The sequence below is a fragment of the Euprymna scolopes genome, chromosome 21, assembly GCF_053919585.1.
Source record: "Euprymna scolopes isolate OS-2025 chromosome 21, ASM5391958v1, whole genome shotgun sequence".
NCBI classification, from domain to species: Eukaryota; Metazoa; Mollusca; class Cephalopoda; order Sepiida; family Sepiolidae; genus Euprymna; species Euprymna scolopes.
Window position 1 is genome coordinate 98,916,987 of NC_136502.1, and position 18,320 is coordinate 98,935,306.

The window sequence follows — 18,320 nt, forward strand, 5'->3', positions numbered from 1 at the left end:
GCTTTGGGGAGTGTGGAGCCAACCTTTAATTGCCATTGCTCCCAGGTCCACTCTGACCCAGGGTCCCAACTATGGTTAGGGTCCCAACTATGGGTTAAATAAAAACTGACTTGAAAAAAAAAACAAACAAATATATTCTATTAAAAAAATTTTCTTCAAAATCACTGGATTCGGCATTAAATAACCTGAAAAGGGTTGATATGCCGTAAAACAAAAACAACCAACCAACTTTTCGGTTGCCCACACTGAGGATTGAACCTTCAACCTTCAGGAGAATATCACTTTTTACAATTGATTTTTCCAAGTACTCTAACCACTGCGCCACGTGTCCTTGCAAATACAATTGCGAATTACTTAGGACCTTTATCCAATCATGAACAAGAGCACGCTACTCCTGTGATGTAAATAAAGGGGTCCGCTCAAAATTCCGTCAAAATTCCCAAATTCAACAGAAACATTCCCAAGTTCAACAAGATACACCTGAAGAAGGTCGGAGGTTACATTGACCGAAACGTTGTGAAAATCACACTCAAGATGAGAACAATAGTCTAATGAATCTAAATAATACACATAATACTTAGGTGCGATCTCCTTGGAATTTTTTAATGTAAGGACCTTTTTAGACCTGCTGTTGATCAATTCGCAAATATTATCTTAAAGGGATGTTTCATGTGGGAAATAATTGTGTTTTATCATTCTACCACTTGAGGATATTGGAAGGAGTTTTTTCTGCAATATTCTTATCTGAAATAATTATAAAATATGAGTGTGGAAGGTGTAATTTCTTGCCGCATTTCAAAATAAAAATAAAAAATCACAGAATCTTTTTTTTTTTTTGCGTGAAATGAGATTTAAAATCTTATATGGCAAAGTTGGTCACCAGATATGAATGCGATCAAACACTCCTGGGCTATATTAGACTGTAATCTTAGAAAAAAAACTAAAAAAGACATCTTCATAAAGGTAGAAACCTTTTAAGATTTACTGCATAAAACATGGTGTTAAATCTCTCTAGATTATGTTCATGAACTGATCATCAACATGTTGCCTAAAAGGGAATTAAAAAATGCAAATAGAATTTTACTTTATTGTAATGTCATTTATTACAGGGTGGAACGATAAACTTGTCGTCCTAAATAAAAACAACACTACAGCTTTATTTTAAAACTTGTATTGAAAAAAATAATTCAGGTAACTTGATTATGTAGTAGAGCTGACATCTATTTAATGTAGCCACCTTCAGCTTCACTGACCATCTCAATACAGGTCCAGAACTGGGGGCATGCGTTTTCCACAAGCACTGGTGGGAGCTTGGCGAATACTCGGCGGATGGCGACGATCGGGCTGGCTTTGGTGTTGTGGGAGATCATGTTGGTGATGTTCTCTATGTATGACCAAACGAAGTGGTCCAGCGGGTTCAGATCGAGCGAGGAGGAGGGGCCGGTGAAAGAAGGGTACAAAATCGTAGCACTCTTTCTGAAGCCAAACCTGGGTCTCTTTGGACTTGTGCGCCGGTGCCGAGTCCTGCTGCCACACCCAGGGTCTGCCAGTAGTCACCTGATTGCACCAGGGGATCATCACACTCTTCAGCACGTCCAGCTTCATTTTGGTGTTGACGTTCAAGCCTACCGCTCTTGAGATTTATACACAATTGGCCAATTAGTAGATGGTCTCCAACAAAAAAAGAAAACCGGTGTTTATCAAATGGAAATGGAATCATAATGTCTTTTCCAAGGTGACAATTTTATCGTTCCATTCTGCATTACAACATATCAGTACTTTATTGTAATGTTATTTATTATAATAATATTTAATGAAATTATTACACTAATATTTTAAATAAACATCTAAGTTTCTGTTTATTTCTGTCATGCCTGTATAAAGCATGTAAAAAACTACCATGGTTTCAATAGAATTGCCAATGAGTTTACTGTGCACAAACATGCATACGCACATGGTTGCATCCACTAATAAAGCTTTGAACTTTTGAGTACATTTTGTCACACTCAAACACACTTTTGACTGTTTTGATTAACATTTATTATTATTATTATTATTATTAAAATTATCGTTAATATTATTATGCAAATTATTATTATTATGCAAATTATGGTTATTATGCAAATTATCATTAATATTATACAAATTATTATTATTAAAATTATTATGCAAATTAATATTATTATTATGTAAATTAATATTATTATTATGTAAATTGTTATTATGCAAATTATTATAATGCAAATTGTTAATATTATTATACAAATTATTATTAATATTATGCAAATTGCAATATATTTAGATACTTCATGATGACACACAGTATACTCCTTAACCCTATTGATGAAAACATCCTAATTCTTGTAATTTTTTTGTGTTAACATCTAACTCTGTACACTTGTATATTGAGCCCATTTTAATCTTACTCTTATATTCTATATAAACACTGTTGGTTATATTTAGTTTTTCTATATTCACTCTCTCTCTCTTGCTCTCGCTCTCTCTCTCTCTCTCTCTCTCTCTATGTATATATATATATATATATATATATATATATATATATATAATAGTAAGAACAAAGCTGTAAAATAGAAGTTTGCAATTAGTTTTTATTATTCAACAGAATACTCCAATATATATATATATGTGTGTTTAATGAAACTGAATATTTTATAAAAAAAGTATATACATTTAAATTCTCAGAAATACTAAATTCAACATATCACAGATTGGCACTTGCATAAGCCAACTCATCGTTGGAAAATTCATGCATATAAATATTTTGATAACTTGAACAAAACAGCAATATGTTTTTAAAAGTGCTCAATATGTGTAGAGCTTTTATAAATAAACTTATATATAACCATTGTAAGAAGTCTACGCAGGTGGATCAACACTGATCGACACGCACAGATTCCTTAATGTTTATATACTTATATATTCTTCGGAATAAAGTTATCCAACAAATCAACTGGTATGGAAACCTGTGATTATAGTTCTTACAAAAGATTATTGGCATTAATATTCTAAAAGGACAATCTCATCTAAATAAAAATTGTTCAATATACAAGAAGACCTTCACTTCAGATTTTACCATGCAATTTGGATGTGGAATTCAATATCCATTTCTTTAACTTCCCTTACTCTATGATATTTAAATACTTAAAAAAAAATTAATTGTGATTTTCTATGTTTTACTGGTTTTAGCAAATAAGGTGTAAACCATTATAATTATTTGCTAATATTTTCTCTGAAGAGATGGTAGACATTGAAATCCTATAAGATAAGGAGATATAATATTTCAAATGTATTCTTTGTTTTACATGTAATAATAATTTTTTCATTTGAAATTTAACCATTTCACGCCATAAATTTTAAATTTATTGAATTACTAAAATTCGATATATATAAATATATATATATATATATATATATATATATATATATGCATGCTATATATGCATTTTGTATATAGAGAGAGATAATCTTGCTTCTGTTGCATTTCATTTTTCACTTTTGCATAATGGTAAATGTTTCTGTTGTCTTTTTTTCTTGTATCTCTTCCCCCCTACACTTTGAAAGTACAAATTCCCACGAAATGCATGTAACGGCATGAATTCTTTGTATCTTGATTTGTTGTTTCTCCAACAAGAATCATAGGGTTGCATGGTAGATTGCCCCGTGACTAATAATTCAAATTACTTTCTTAACCACAGAGAGAATATTGATCTAAAGCAGCAGTCTCTAAAGTTTTTGAATATTGCTGTTTTTTTTTTGTTTGTTTTTTTTTTCTTTTTAGTGTTATGCAGGCCAAAATAAAAAGGAAATGACTTGTCTTATACGGTTTTGGTCATAACCTTTACTTTTTAGTGAAACTGGTTCTCCCAAACCTCATTCTTTTAATCGTTTTCTGAACAATAAGAAAAACCACCACACTATTTTCACGCATTTCCTTTTCTTAAAATTTTTCTTGAATATTTTTATGTTTTAAATAAGAACTCCGCAAGCCATATTAAAGACTTTGGTAGGCCAGATCTGGCTTGCAGGCTGTAGTTTGGAGACTCCTGGTACAAGAGATTCTTCCATGGGTGATAGTATTGATTTTATTTAGAGTATTCAAATTCTTGTTGATCTAATGTGGTTTATCAAAGGTATGAAAACTGAAATTTTAAGCCTTCGTATATTATTTAGTATAATTTTATATTATTTAGTTAATTTTATATTATTTAGTTAATTTTATATTATTTAGCATAATTTTATATTATTTAGTTAATTTTATATAATTTAGTATAATTTTATATTATTTAGTTAATTTTATATTATTTAGTATAATTTTATATTGTTTAGTTAATTTCATATTATTTAGTTAATTTTATATTATTTAGTTAATTTAGAAGCATAAAATCGGTTTCTGGAGAGGATGAGGTGAAAGCATCACAAATGTTCTATTGCGGTGGTTTATCTACTTTATTAAATGAACCTTAACCTGACGCTTCTGAATTTTTGAGATGGGGATTGGTTATTCGTCTGAAGTTTGCTTTTCGGTCGATGTAACCTCTGACCTTTTTCAGGTGCATCTTGTCGAACTCGGAAATTTCGACAGAATTATGAACAGAACCCTTTAACCATGCAAGAAGACGTGTTTAATGCTGTTTTGCTGATTAGTTTTGCTTTTTAGTTAAACTGGTTCTCCCGAACCTCATTCTTTTAACCTTTTTTCTAATCAAAAAGAAAAACACCACATTATTTTCACACATTTCCATTTAAAATATTTTTCTTGAGTATTTTTTATAATTTTCTGTAAGAGCTCTGTGGGTTGGATTAAAGACCTTCATGAGCCGGATCTAGTTTGCAAGCTGTATTTTGGAGACCCCTAGTGTAGTAAATAAAGTATTTGGTAAAATTCAGTCATAAAGTTACACTCTTCTGGAAGTTGAAAATTTAATCCTCAGTGTGACAACACTTAAAAATACAATTGCGAATTACTTAGGACTTCTACTTAGTCATGACTGACGAAACGAGAGCATGGATCAAATAAAAGGTTACATTCAAGATTCTGTACAGATTCTCAGGTTTGATAGAAGGATTCTAGAGTTTGAAAAAGATACACCTGAAAGTCAGAGGTTACATCAACCGAAATATTCTGTGAAAATAACATTTAAGATGAAAACAATAGTACGAAGAATCCAAATAATGCACATTTTTTATCTTACAAAAAAAAAAATCTTGACAAAACCTAAACAAACATTGGTTTTGTAAAACATTTATTTTGTTATATACTAGAAAACATGAAAAGAAGTAAAAAAAAAAAAAAAAATGTGTTTATACTGCAGCATATATGGTTATGTTATGCGGGGGTGGTGTGAGCCAAACCCAAGGAACCAAACAGCACACAAGTTTATAGGAAGATAACTGGAATGTTTGTTACTTAGCCGATTGTACATTGGATTCATTGGTGCTTTCGTTTGGCAATAGTGAAAATGTGATAAAATAGTGGATTATTAGAATCAAAGGAAATAACCAATGAAATCATATGAAAAGGCAAGAGATGAAGCGAAAGGAACCAATCATTGTTTGTTACGATAATGAGGTGTTGGAAGAATAGAAAAGCACGGTTGATGTAAAATAAAACCATACAAAACTAATTTTAAAAAAAAGACAAAAATGTTGGGGAGCTAACATCTTCAATATAGCTATTTTTACATTTTATAGCATTCTAGTTGGATTTTTTTGGTTCTTTATCCTGTAAACTTTGGCCTTAATTATTTTTATAGTCCAGTCGTCGCTAGAAAGATATTACTATGAATAATCTGCCCCAGTGTATGATGGGAATATGTGAGGAGGCAATAATTAGAGAGTAAGTATCCTACCACTTATAAACGAGAATTGTTTGGGAGAATGAATGGTCCCGGAACAAGAAGGGGAATTTACTGAAGTTAGAAGAAGTAAATGCTAATATCTGAAAAACATGCATCAGATATCGGCAGGTAATGTGAGCATATAAGATTTATGTGGCATCTGTGTTTACAATGCTATGATGTTTTTGTTTTCTAGACGGGGAAAATTGTTTCCATCTTATTATGAAAAGAAAGAAAATAGAGATTAAAAAAAAAAATGTAGGAGGCCTCAAATATTAAAGCGAGTCTCAGTTGATGAACCCGATAATAATACACTCGTCAAGTTTTACTTAATGTGTCTGCTGCATATTTTAAATCTTATTTCTTCAGTTTATTGTATATCTTCACTGCTTGGCAGTCCTCAACAGCCCCACGTCTTGTGCATCTGTATCGCCTCATCTGCATCGTCATTACCCTCCTTTTGCTTGTTTTTTTTCTTTTTTTTGCTCCGTAATTTTGCGTGCTTCTAAAATCTCAAATATCTTTCATTTCTTCACAATGCTTTCTTAATCTGGCTAGAAAAAAGTAAGTATAATTTTTTTGTGAGGGGTAGGGAGTTGAGGGCAGTTAATTTAATATTAATGTATATTTTTTTTTCTTTTCCTTTTTTTTTTGTATGTGTTTCCATTCCTTTTTTTTTCATTTTTAGATCCAGTTTCTTTGAGTAAATTCAAGAAACGAGAAGGTAGGAGTGAAAATCATTCAGTCCATCAATCCAAACTTCTTTTCCTCCTCACTTTCTTATTTTAATCATCTTTCAATTATCTCCCCTTATTTTTGGTAGGTAAAAAAAAAAGAAAAAAAAAAAAAAAAAAGAATTGGCTGAAGCCATATTGTCACGTCCAGGGGAATTGGTTCAACAGTTAAGATGGTGTCTAGTCTGATCATTTACACATTCATAATTTCGTTTTAGAGAGCGTTATCACTGATGATGTGTAAAAGTGAAATCTGGCCAGTGAGGGTTGAGAATATGTGTTGCATGAAGAGAAGTGATACAATAGATGTGAAATGTAAGTTTTAAAGACAGGCTTAGATCTGATAAGCTCAAAGAAAGATTAAATCTAGACAGTATAGGGAGATGTGTGCAAAACAGGAGACTTGGATGGTATGGCCACGTTGAAAGAATAGATGAGTGTTCTTGGATTAGTAGATGTAGAGCTATTGTCATTGTGGTGTCTGCTAACATAGCAAGACACCAGAAATATTGAAATAAGTAATAAAGATGGACTTAAGAGAAAAGGGGATTCATAAAGACCTGGTGAGAGATAGGAATGGAATGAGTTTATTAGGTATGTGTGTGCATTTATGTGTGTGCATTTTAATGTTAGAAGTGAAATCGGCCAGTAAGAATTGAGGATATGTGTTTCATGGAGAGAAATGATATGATGGATGTGAGATGTAAGTTGTAAATACATGCTTAAATCTGATGACCTCAGAGGAAGATTAAATCTGGATAGTATTGGGAGATGTGTACAGATTGTATGGCCACCAACAAAGTTTTTTATTCTCCACACATCTACTACACATGAGGTGCCTTTAATAAGTTTCCAGACTTTTTTTTTGTACTGGCATTTAAAATTGTTGTATACTCTTGAAAATTCAGTATGCTATTGCTGTACATCTTATGAGAGGACTGACCAATTTTTATGATTGCAGGTTCAAATGAACAGCTACAGCAGAAATTGAAACACACCCTACTTAAGCCTGATTGTCACAGCTGGTGAATTTAAAAAATGCAATTTGGACATGAGGAAATTTAGAAGGACAATATGTTTTGTTTTAAACTTGGAAAAAATGCCAATGAAACATATGGAATGATTCAGACTGCTTTTGGGCCATCTTGCATGAATCAAGCATCTGTTTTTAAGTGGCATAAGAGATTCAAGGAAGGCAGGGAGTCTGTGAGGGATGACGAAAGGTGTGGAAGGAGTAAAAAAGTCAAAACACCAGAGTTGATTGGCCAAATAAAGAATTTCATGGATAAGGACTGTCGTGTGTCTGTAGAGCTGTAGAGACAATAATTGCACAGTTTGATGTCAGTGTAAAACTGAAGATGCGGAAGATTCACACAAAGTTTGTCTCTAGGGTGCTCAGAGAAGATCAGAAAGAAAGACGTTGTTATGACAGCAGTGAGATGGTCGAGCTGATCAATTTAGATCCCGCAATGCTTGATGCTCTGGTAACCTGAGATGAAAGCTGGATCTACTGCTATGACCCAGAGATCAAGAAACAGTTTCCAGTTAAAGCATATTGGCTCTCCCAGATCCAAGAATGTCAGACAGAGCAAATCCACCTGAAAACTTATGATGATCTCTTTTTTTTGACAGCACGGGTATCATCTACATGCACTTGGTTCTCACCGGACAGACGGTCAACGAAAGTTGTAAGGAAGTTCAGAAAGAGATTCTGTCGGAAGAGGCCAGCACTCTTCAAATCGGGTCCTTAGCATTTTCACCAGGACAATGCACCAGTCCACAACTCCATCCTTGTCAAAGACTATTTGACTAAGATGGGCATCAAGACAGTTCCTCACTCTCCCTATAGTCCAGATCTTGCTCCCTGCGACTCCAGAAAAACCTTAGCGGCTGTTGTTATGAAATAAATAAATAAAAGAAACTGTAACGAGGTTTATTGACACGCTCACACAAGAGGACTTCCATGGGGCCTTCCAGAATTTGTAGGAATGATACAAGTGCATTGCAGCCAGAGGAGATTACTTCGAAGTGGACTAGAGTTTCATGTGTGTATTATCAATATATAAAAAAAGTCTGGAAACTTATTGAAGGCACTTTGTACTAGCCAGATTTAATCTTCCACATCATCCGATCTAATCCTGTCATAAGACTTGCATTTCACATCCATCGTATCACTTTTTTCCATGTAATACATATACTTTAAAGAATGAAAGAAAGTGCTTGCATTAGCAGACATAGAACAGTTGAGGTAGCAGGGTCAGCCAGCAGAGTAAGGTCAACGGAAAACATTGGAAGAAAAGCATGAAGATGAACTTGAAAGAAATAAGGGTAAATAAAGACCTGGCCATGGATAGGTTAATTTAGAAGTTAATTTCTAAAAACCATCCAATGCATAACAGCATTTAAAACAGAAGTTAAATAGAATATGATGATCATGATTGGTAGATTATTCTTGTTCCATCAACCATGACAGAATATAACAGAATAGAAAACGGGACATGGTTTCAATTTTCGGCAGCCTTTTAAATTTCACTTCTCTTATCATCCATTAGTCCTCACATTCCATAGATGATGTTTTTGACAAAGAGGAATTGCTGTTTTCTGGGTCAAAAACTATTCACCTAATACTTATTATTGACTAGTGTTTGACCTTGAAGTTGTTATATATTATTTTGTTATTTAATTTCTTACTTCAAGTGGCTTCATGCCTTGTTTGGAGCCCCCCCCCCCCCGATCTATAATATAGATCTCACCTGTCTGTTTAAATGTATGCATGTATGTATATCTGTCTAAAACTTTCAACAGAGGCAACCGATTTTCACGAGATCGGTATTGTTTTGGAGCGGGACCCTTCGAACGTCAAATATCGAAAACTTGGCTAAAAACATTCATTCCTTCACCCTCGACTGGGCACTTTTCTACAAGGAGGGGTCGCTTTTTTATTTTTTGATACCAATCTTGTGAAAATCTGTCGCCCCTGTCAAAAGTTTTAGGCAGATATACAAATATACATACATATATTTAAACAGACAGGTGAGATTTATATTATAGAAGAATTCATTCCAAAAGTAGAGCTTATTATAAGGGAAAATAAGAGAATTTAAAATTTAAAATTAAATTCACAATTCAAATTATTATTCGACAGAATACTCCAGAAGCAATTTTCAAAGTCCTTATTTCACTGAGTTTCAAAGAATGCCAAGAATAGCAAGAGTGGAATTCTTCGAAACTCGGTGGAATAAGGACTTTGAAATTTGTTTTTGGAGTATTCTGTCGAATAATAAATTTAATTGCAAATTTTAATTTACAATTTTAAATTCTTTTATTTTCCCATATATATATATATATATATATATATATATATATATATATATATATATAATATAAAGCTGAACGTCTGTGTGTGTGTGTATGTCTGGTCACGAATAGGCTCCTATATGGTTGACTATTATAGAAAACTGATCACATATAATGATAGAAGATTTATAGAGACACAGGAATGGGTATGTTTGATCTGGCATAATCATGATTCATTAAAATTGTGGGGTCTGTGTACGTGCTTGGTTCACAAAGTATGGAAATAAAAAATTAAAAAAAAAAAAACGTTTACAAATGTTTTTGATATAGATGTACATAATAATACTTTGATAAGTATGTTTTAACTTAAATAGGGATGGTATAATAAAATTGTTGGGTCTGCATTTGCGCCTGCCGTCCATAGAATGGAAATAGGCACAAACTTTAATAAAGACTTTTCATATCTATCTGCGTAAGTATACTTTGATAATTATGTTTCAGTTTGAAGAAATATGGTATAATAAAATCATGGTGTGTTTGTTCGCGCCTGACCTCCATAGAATGGAAATATGTCACAAAGTTTAACAAAGTTTTTTAATATAGATCCACAGATTATTGTGATAAGTGTTTCAGTGTGAACAGGTATGGTATAATAAATTATGGGGTTTATCTATTTTATTTTTACTTTCATCATATTTTGCTTTAGTTTGGATACCCCCAAATTCGAAGCTATCTCTTTACAACCCTTCCTTTTCATAACCTATCATACTTTCATAAATCAGAATCCATTTTCTGTACACTATTTTTGAACCTAGTCAATGACAGGTACTTTTGCTAGTATATATATATTAGTTATCATCTGTAGTAAAAAGTAATCCTTTGAACTCTACAAGAATGTCACTTAAATTTTTTTTTATGGAAATCACTCCAGACAAGGCATGAAACGACTTAATGTAAGAAACTAAAAAAAATTACTGCTTCAACATCAAAAACTAACCAAAGTGTTAGATGGATATATTTCAACCCAGAAGATAGCAATTCTTTCCCTTTTGGAGGACTAAAAGATAAAGTAAGAGGAATGAGAGCAAATCAGCATATTTAACATTAAATTCAAAATCATAGTTTCTTAAATTTGGAGAGATGCATTTGAAGGTGTGAGGTTACACTAGTCAAAATGTGAAAATAACGACCATGCTGAGAATGGTAATTCGAATAATTCAAAGAATAAATCATCATCTCAAAAATTCCTAAACCTGAAATGTTTCATTAGTACAAGGTGGAACGATAAAATTGTCACCCTAGAAAAGACAGCATGATTCCATTTCCATTTGATGAAAACCGGTTTTCTTTTTTTCTTCTTGCAGACTATCTACTAGTTGGCCAGTCGTGTACAAATCCCAAGAGTGATAGGAGTCTTCTATCATGTTTAAAAGTGACACAATGTTCAACAAACAAAATCAAAGATGCACCGCTGTACAACTCGTGCTCCAAGTTATGACAGGACCATTGCCAGCACCCTTAAAATGCATCGCTGGATTGTCATGAATAACAGGATGCTTCTGAAGCCAAGCCTGGGTATCTTTGGACGTGTGGTCCAGCGCCGAGTCCTGCTGCCACACTCCGGGTCTGCTAGTGGCCACCTGATTGCATCAGGGGATCACCACACTTTTTAGCACACCCAGGTACACTTTGGTGTTGATTTTCATGCTGACTTTGAAGACGTGAGGTGGCATGATATGGCCCTCACTTGAAACGACATCAAGGACCATAACGGTGGCCAGAAACTTTGTTTTCATCACCCAGGGCATGTCACTGTTATCAAGATTTGCATTTTGAGGGTGCTGGCAATGGTCCTGTTGTCATAACTTGGATTGGTAGAGAGCATGAGTTGTACAGCAGTGCATCTTTAATTTTGCTCGTTGAACATTGTGTCACTTTTAAACATGATAGAAACCTCCTATCGCTCTCAGGATTTATACACAACTGGCCAACTAGTAGATGGTCTTCAACAAAAAAATAAAACCGATTTTCATCAAACAGAAATGGAATCATGTCCTCTTCTCAGACGACAATTTTATCGTTCCACCTTATATTTGAGTTTCAGTTCAAATTTTAATTTATTTTATTTCTTACTTGAAATTACTAGATAAATGATTTGATTTGACTTTCTCTCTAATGTGATCATTATAGAACTGATTCCCAGAGAAGGGCTTTCATTTGTCACGCCTCCCTGACTCCAACTAAATCCATGCCTCTATCACAACACAACTTGGTCATAGACACACAACTCAGTTCCATCAATCATAGCGTAAATCAGGCGAAATGACATGGAACTAAAAGAGGAAGTTTCTTTTAAATTACTTCCTGTGGTGATAACGCTAAAAAAAGATGAGAACATAAATTCCGTAAACTAAACCTTCCACAATTCTTCTTTGTCTTGGGCAACAAACCTTTTCTTGAAACTGCTTCCATTTTGAATTGTCTTCTATAGATACCAGTACCACTCCCCTATGATTAATACTAAAATTTCTCCCCAATTAATCCTCGTACTAAAATCGCTCCTGTTATGAAAAGCATGCAACAAGGAGAGCACGCAGGATGGTCAATGTTGTATCGGACTTGTGCAGTTGAAAAATAAAAAATATAACAATGAGATTGACTTTTAAACCAGAGTACAGATATGTAAGTGGCAGAGTAAGACACAGCGGATATTGACAGTTTAAAAAATAAACGAGTACATATTGGATGCCTGACACCACAAAGATCGAACATCAAAGAGAATGCACCATAGTTTGGTCAGTTCAATCTCAGACTAACAATATTAAAGGAAGTTTGTAATAAAACAATAAAATTGAGATATGTGTCTGCATACCGTTTGTAAATAGCGCACCAGTCATCTCGACTTTCACTGCATTAAATCAACCGGGAGTTAGATTTACCCTTAAGGGGAGACAACTCACATTTTTTTTAAATGATTGAACAACCAAAACATAATAGTCTCCCTTGTTATTATTATTATTTTTTTTTGTAATTATTTTGATTTTTGTGTAGATTGGTGACCTGTTAAACGAACGCATTTCAGGTGAAAACATTATTGCATAATACTGACGCGTCATACCGAAATTTGTATAAATTCCAAAAAATTATGAAAAATGATCCAGTAGGAAAAAAAAGTATTGAATTATCAAGTTTTATCGTATGTTTTAAAGTGGAAGAATTGTGCAACATATTTCAGTATAAGAAACAAGGCAGATGACCCTTGACTTAAATTAAGGGTACGACATATTCAAATTAAAAAGCTCAGAATATAATTGTGGATGTTTATTTTTATTATTAAAAATATATCTACCACATCTACTGGATCATTTTTTATTTTTTAAATTTTTGGAATATATACAAATTTCAAACTAATACGTACATAGTAATGTTTTCACCTGAAATGTGTTGGTTTAAAAGATCACTAATTTACTCAAGCACCTCTATCTTTCCTCATCACTATTATGGTTACCATTTTGCCAACAAATTGATTCCATATTTTTTTTTTTTTGTCTGACTGAACATTTGATTTATTTCAAGTTTAGATTACTTTTGAGATTATTCTGTAAGTCAAAGGATGAGAATGACCAGAGATAAACTCTTAGAAATTAATTTCAACTTAGATTTTAAAATAACAATTAATCTAACATTTATTTTTGAAGGACCTTTGTAAGAAAAAGAACTACCAAACAAAGTCAAATTGAAAGCCTGATGGTTAAAGAATCACTTGTGTAGTATATTTATTTTTAAATACATATTCATTTAAAATCTAAATAGATATTTATTTATTTAAAATTTAAAATTTTCACCTTATACCAAAGGCTTCATCAGGAAGGTTTAGACAATACCTTTTTATTTTTTCTTACAAACCATAATTGTGTTTTGGTGCAGTCTCTAGTTCTCGAGATATAGGTTGTATCGTCCAGTTCAGTGTTTGTGCTCGACCATGCACACATGTGCTCCTTTGAGTACTTGGAGTTTTTGAAAATATTTTTCTAACCTTGTGTCCACAGCGTAGCATCTCTTTAGAAGTTTGTAAGATCGTTTGAGTGAATTAAGACTTCAAAAGAAACTGAAAATGAGTTAATTAACTTTATAATTTCGAAATTGAAGAAATTTTAGGGACATGGCTATACAAAGCTTACTGGCAGCTGAGTTCTCTGTAACTAAAATTCCAACAGTTAATAAATGTCCAATATGCCTATGTTTACCATGGTTGGGGACAGTGAGAAATTTGCAAAGCAAATCGGCTCAACAGTGCAAAATTGTTATTTTGCTTCAAAAGTACCTATTTACTATGCCTCCCCACGGGACAGAGTTAGACACCAGGGTCGTTTTTTAACGTGGAGAAAAGGTACAAAAATAAAAATTGTCTCAGATGTTCTACCCCCTCCCATCATTTTGAATGTACTTGCAGTGTCAACTATGTGAGTTGAACAACATTGAGATTCGATGGAAGAGTCTAATAGCACGTACTTACCAAAATCAGAAATGGTATCAACAGAAGTACTTGCCAACACATACGAGTCTTCAATCACTGACCATCTCATTAAAAACCTGTCATGTGCAGCGAACATTAGCATGAACTCATTTTCAATCCTGAGTCGTGCTTACTCATTATTACATTTAAAGATCTTGGAGACTGTTCACGTTCGGTTGAGAAAGCCTTCTCTCTGTAAACAGAGGGAATGGCTCTTGGGTTTGAGTGTGCTAGGATCTTTGAGTAATATAACCTTGCTTTTTTAATTGCTTTCACCATTTATTTTTCTTTTTTATTCCCCATGCATAACGTAACACGTAATTTTATTTTAAATTGTATATGTTTTCGACCCCCCCCCCTCCCCCATTAAAAAAAAAATCCCTCAATACAGCTTGGGGAAAACGAAGACAAAACCGGTCAGCCCCCCCCCCTCTTTTTTTTCTTTTCCTCACCGTTTTTACTTTATTTTAAAGCACATTTAATCATGAATTATAAAAGTCTTCCCATGATGATTGCGATATATATATATATATATATATATATAGTAAATTATGAAAATATATATGGCAATTAAGCTACACAGAACTTTCTATGTTTCATTCTCATAAGGACTTGTCAGGCTAATGCATGGAATTGATGCTACATTTAGTATCAAGTTTGTTAGCTAACCAATCAGATTTTGAGTCGCGTGCAAGCGACTCTGTAAGTCGGTCTGTCGGTAACACTTTTGTGCTTGGCCTTTTTGGTTAAGATCAAAGGTCTGTTGTTAATAGATGCTGTTCTTAGCTTTTTAAGATCAAAGTGTAGTATCTGTTCCCGCAAATACTGCAAGCAAAGACCATATGTGGGGGCAGCCCCACATATAAGACCTTGATCAATGTAGGAACAACCCTTCATACCAATTGTCACTATCTAGCTCCCCTACTCCCCGGGGAGTTGGTCCCCATTTCCCCTTCACTCCTCACATTAAAAATCGGCCAGGATCAAAGTATAGTATCTGTTCTTACTACATGCTGTACTTATGTTTGTAACTTTGTGATATAAAGTGGGGGATCACTTTTCTCTATTAATTTAATGTAAAATGATCACCCACTTTACAACCAGTCAGTCTCAAAGCTATTCAAGTCATTCTCCAGATCATTCAAGTTGTTTTTGAAGGATTCCAGTTATTTTTTAAGCATTCAAGTAATTCTTAAGCTCATTCAATTCATCCTTAACTTCATTAAATTCATTCTAAGTCATTTACTTTTTATTTATTTAAGTCATTTCAGCCCATTTTTCGGTCATTTTAGTTTATCTTTAAGAATTTCATGTCAATCCTACATTCACACATTCATTCATTACACGAGAGCACGCGACTAATGGCTATCGGCCTTGTTTTTATTATTCCTGTCTGTGTTTTCACCACCCAGTAGCCAGGCAAAAGATTGACTGGCTTGTATTTCATCTTTTGTTATTCATTTTTGAAGAGGGTGAGCCGCACAAGTGTCAAATCTACTTAGATATTTTACTTATGGTTACACTAAAAGTAAAGTATAATTTTGCTATTTTATTTATTTAAAATGATTTTTTTTTTTAAGATAAAACTTATAAATATTTTCAAACATGAAAACAATCCATACAAATTATTTTTTCATATTTTAATAGCCAAAAAGAAAGTTCTGATTTACTTGTCTTCCCACAACGACAGAGTTAGACATAAAGTCGTTTTTTTGTATGGAAAATCCAGCTCTCCAAAATTGAGCACTCTGATTTGGGACAAAAATAAAAATTGCCTCAATCTTCTTTGTGTATTAGAAGGTAACCTTGTTTTAACATGGGTGTGCTTAGATACAATTTATTTTTTATCTCTAAGTTTAACCACTAGAGATCTTATAAATGTATAACTATAACAAAATTAGTCTGCTATTAATTCAATTTTGTCAGTCAAATCCTAATTTTATTTTTCTCTCTTTTCTAGAATCCAACAAATCTTTCCGACTGAGTGATTTGCAGTGTAAAGATCCACACCGAACGAGATGCTGTGTAAACTCCTGACCAGTCTTGCCTGGAATATTTTCTTTCTGCTTTTCTTTTGAGGACCATCTCGCTGTTGTCCGCAAAAAAAAAAAAAATAAATAAAATTGTGATTTTCTTACTTTCTCCCACATGCAACAAATAAAAAAAGAAAAGAAATTTTTTAAACAAACATGAATAGCAAAACTAACTTCTTAGCTTACTCATACACCTATAAACAGATTTCAGCACAAGTGCATGTGCAACTACACACACCATATAAAAATGATTGCTCATAACTGGTTAGGTCTGTTTTGACATGGCATTGTTTCTGTTTGATCTTGTCATCAGATAAAATGAAATATAAAACAAAATGTTGAAATTAAGATGAAAAATGAAAAGGAGTAGTGATACATCCAGAAAACTAATTAAAATAACAATGTCATAAAACTAATTAAAATAACAATGTCATAAAACTAATTAAAATAACAATGTCATAAAACTAGCTAAGATAATAGCAGTGTCATAAAGCTGGCTAAGATTATAGCAGTGTCATAAAGCTGGCTGAGATAATAGCAGTGTCATAAAGCTGGCTGAGATAATAGCAGTGTCATAAAGCTGGCTAAGATAATAGCAGTGTCATAAAGCTAGCTAAGATAATAGCAGTGTCATAAAGCTGGCTAAGATAATAGCAGTGTCATAAAGCTGGCTGAGATAATAGCAGTGTCATAAAGCTGGCTGAGATAATAGCAGTGTCATAAAGCTGGCTGAGATAATAGCAGTGTCATAAAGCTGGCTGAGATAATAGCAGTGTCATAAAGCTGGCTAAGATAATAGCAGTGTCATAAAGCGGGCTAAGATAATAGCAGTGTCATAAAGCTGGCTAAGATAATAAGAGTTTAATGTAGTTTGTTTAGTGTGTGTATATAATATATATATATATATATATATAAGCAAATTTAAATTTATAGAAAATACAATGCAGAGGTTTTATGAATAGACATAAACTGAAGCAAATTAAGAAATGATGGTGGAATAAGTTTTACAAATTAACCATTTATTGATACAATACAGGTAAACATACATATATAATATTTTACATGTATTATGTTCTTACTTGCGTCAGGTGGAGTGTCTACATTGTATTATTTCGGGAAATCTCCCTTCATCAGACATGTATTTGACTTTCAGATGTACATGCTGGGGGCTATTGACAAAAACTAATTAAAATAACAATCTCATAAAACTAATTAAAATATAGAAAAACAATATAAGTAGATATGTTTTCATTCTAAATTTCTATTGTTCAGATTAACATGTCCGTCTATTCTGATTGAAGAGACTATAATCTCTATTTGCTAAGACTTGTCATCTAAACTATGCATTACAAACTTATAAAATACAAAAAAAAAATACAAGCAGACGATCATTTGTTGCCATGGCTGCTCCCTACATTTTACGATTGACAACTTTTCCAGTAACTGTGATTCCGAGATTTAATTGCATTAAAACTGTTACATTGGATGAAAATAGGCTATGACACCCTCTCCTCTGTCTGATTATGGTATTGTGCAAGCACGTTACAGCTTGACAGTAAACTGAAAAGGTTTTTCTTTTAAAAAAAATAAATTTTTTTTTTTTCTGTTGAAGAATTGCTTGCATCAATTTAAACCATTTTTGTTATTGTCTTGCTAACCTTAAACAATGAGGGTTAAAAAAAATGAGGAATTTTTGCTGTAGTCGATTGTTTTTATAAAAATAAGGCCTGTCTCGCCATGGTGCCGACAATTTTTTGCTCAAAGATGTCTGTTTTTATTTATTTATTTTTTGTTGTTAATTTGGCTGTGTGAGATGGTGTGCAAAGGAAGAAAAACTATTGAGAAACTTGTGGAAAATAGTTTTTGCATAATTCAGACCATT

At 32.9% G+C, this 18,320-nt stretch overlaps 1 protein-coding gene across 4 annotated transcripts in view; it reads left to right on the forward strand.

The window, feature by feature from the left end:
- Nucleotides 1–16,580, forward strand: part of LOC145242620 (ras-related protein Rab-24-like) — an 88,847-nt gene extending 72,267 nt beyond the window's left edge. For 2 of the 4 annotated variants that reach the window (XM_080105736.1, XM_080105734.1), the window contains 2 exons: nucleotides 6,547–6,582; nucleotides 16,366–16,580. In XM_080105736.1, the coding sequence (XP_079961862.1) occupies nucleotides 6,547–6,582; nucleotides 16,366–16,442 (113 nt within the window). In that variant the 3' untranslated portion in view covers nucleotides 16,443–16,580. The remainder of the gene's footprint in view (nucleotides 1–6,546; nucleotides 6,583–16,365) is intronic. The other 2 variants (XM_080105735.1, XM_080105737.1) reach the window with 1 other exon arrangement.
- Nucleotides 16,581–18,320: the final 1,740 nt, after the last annotated feature.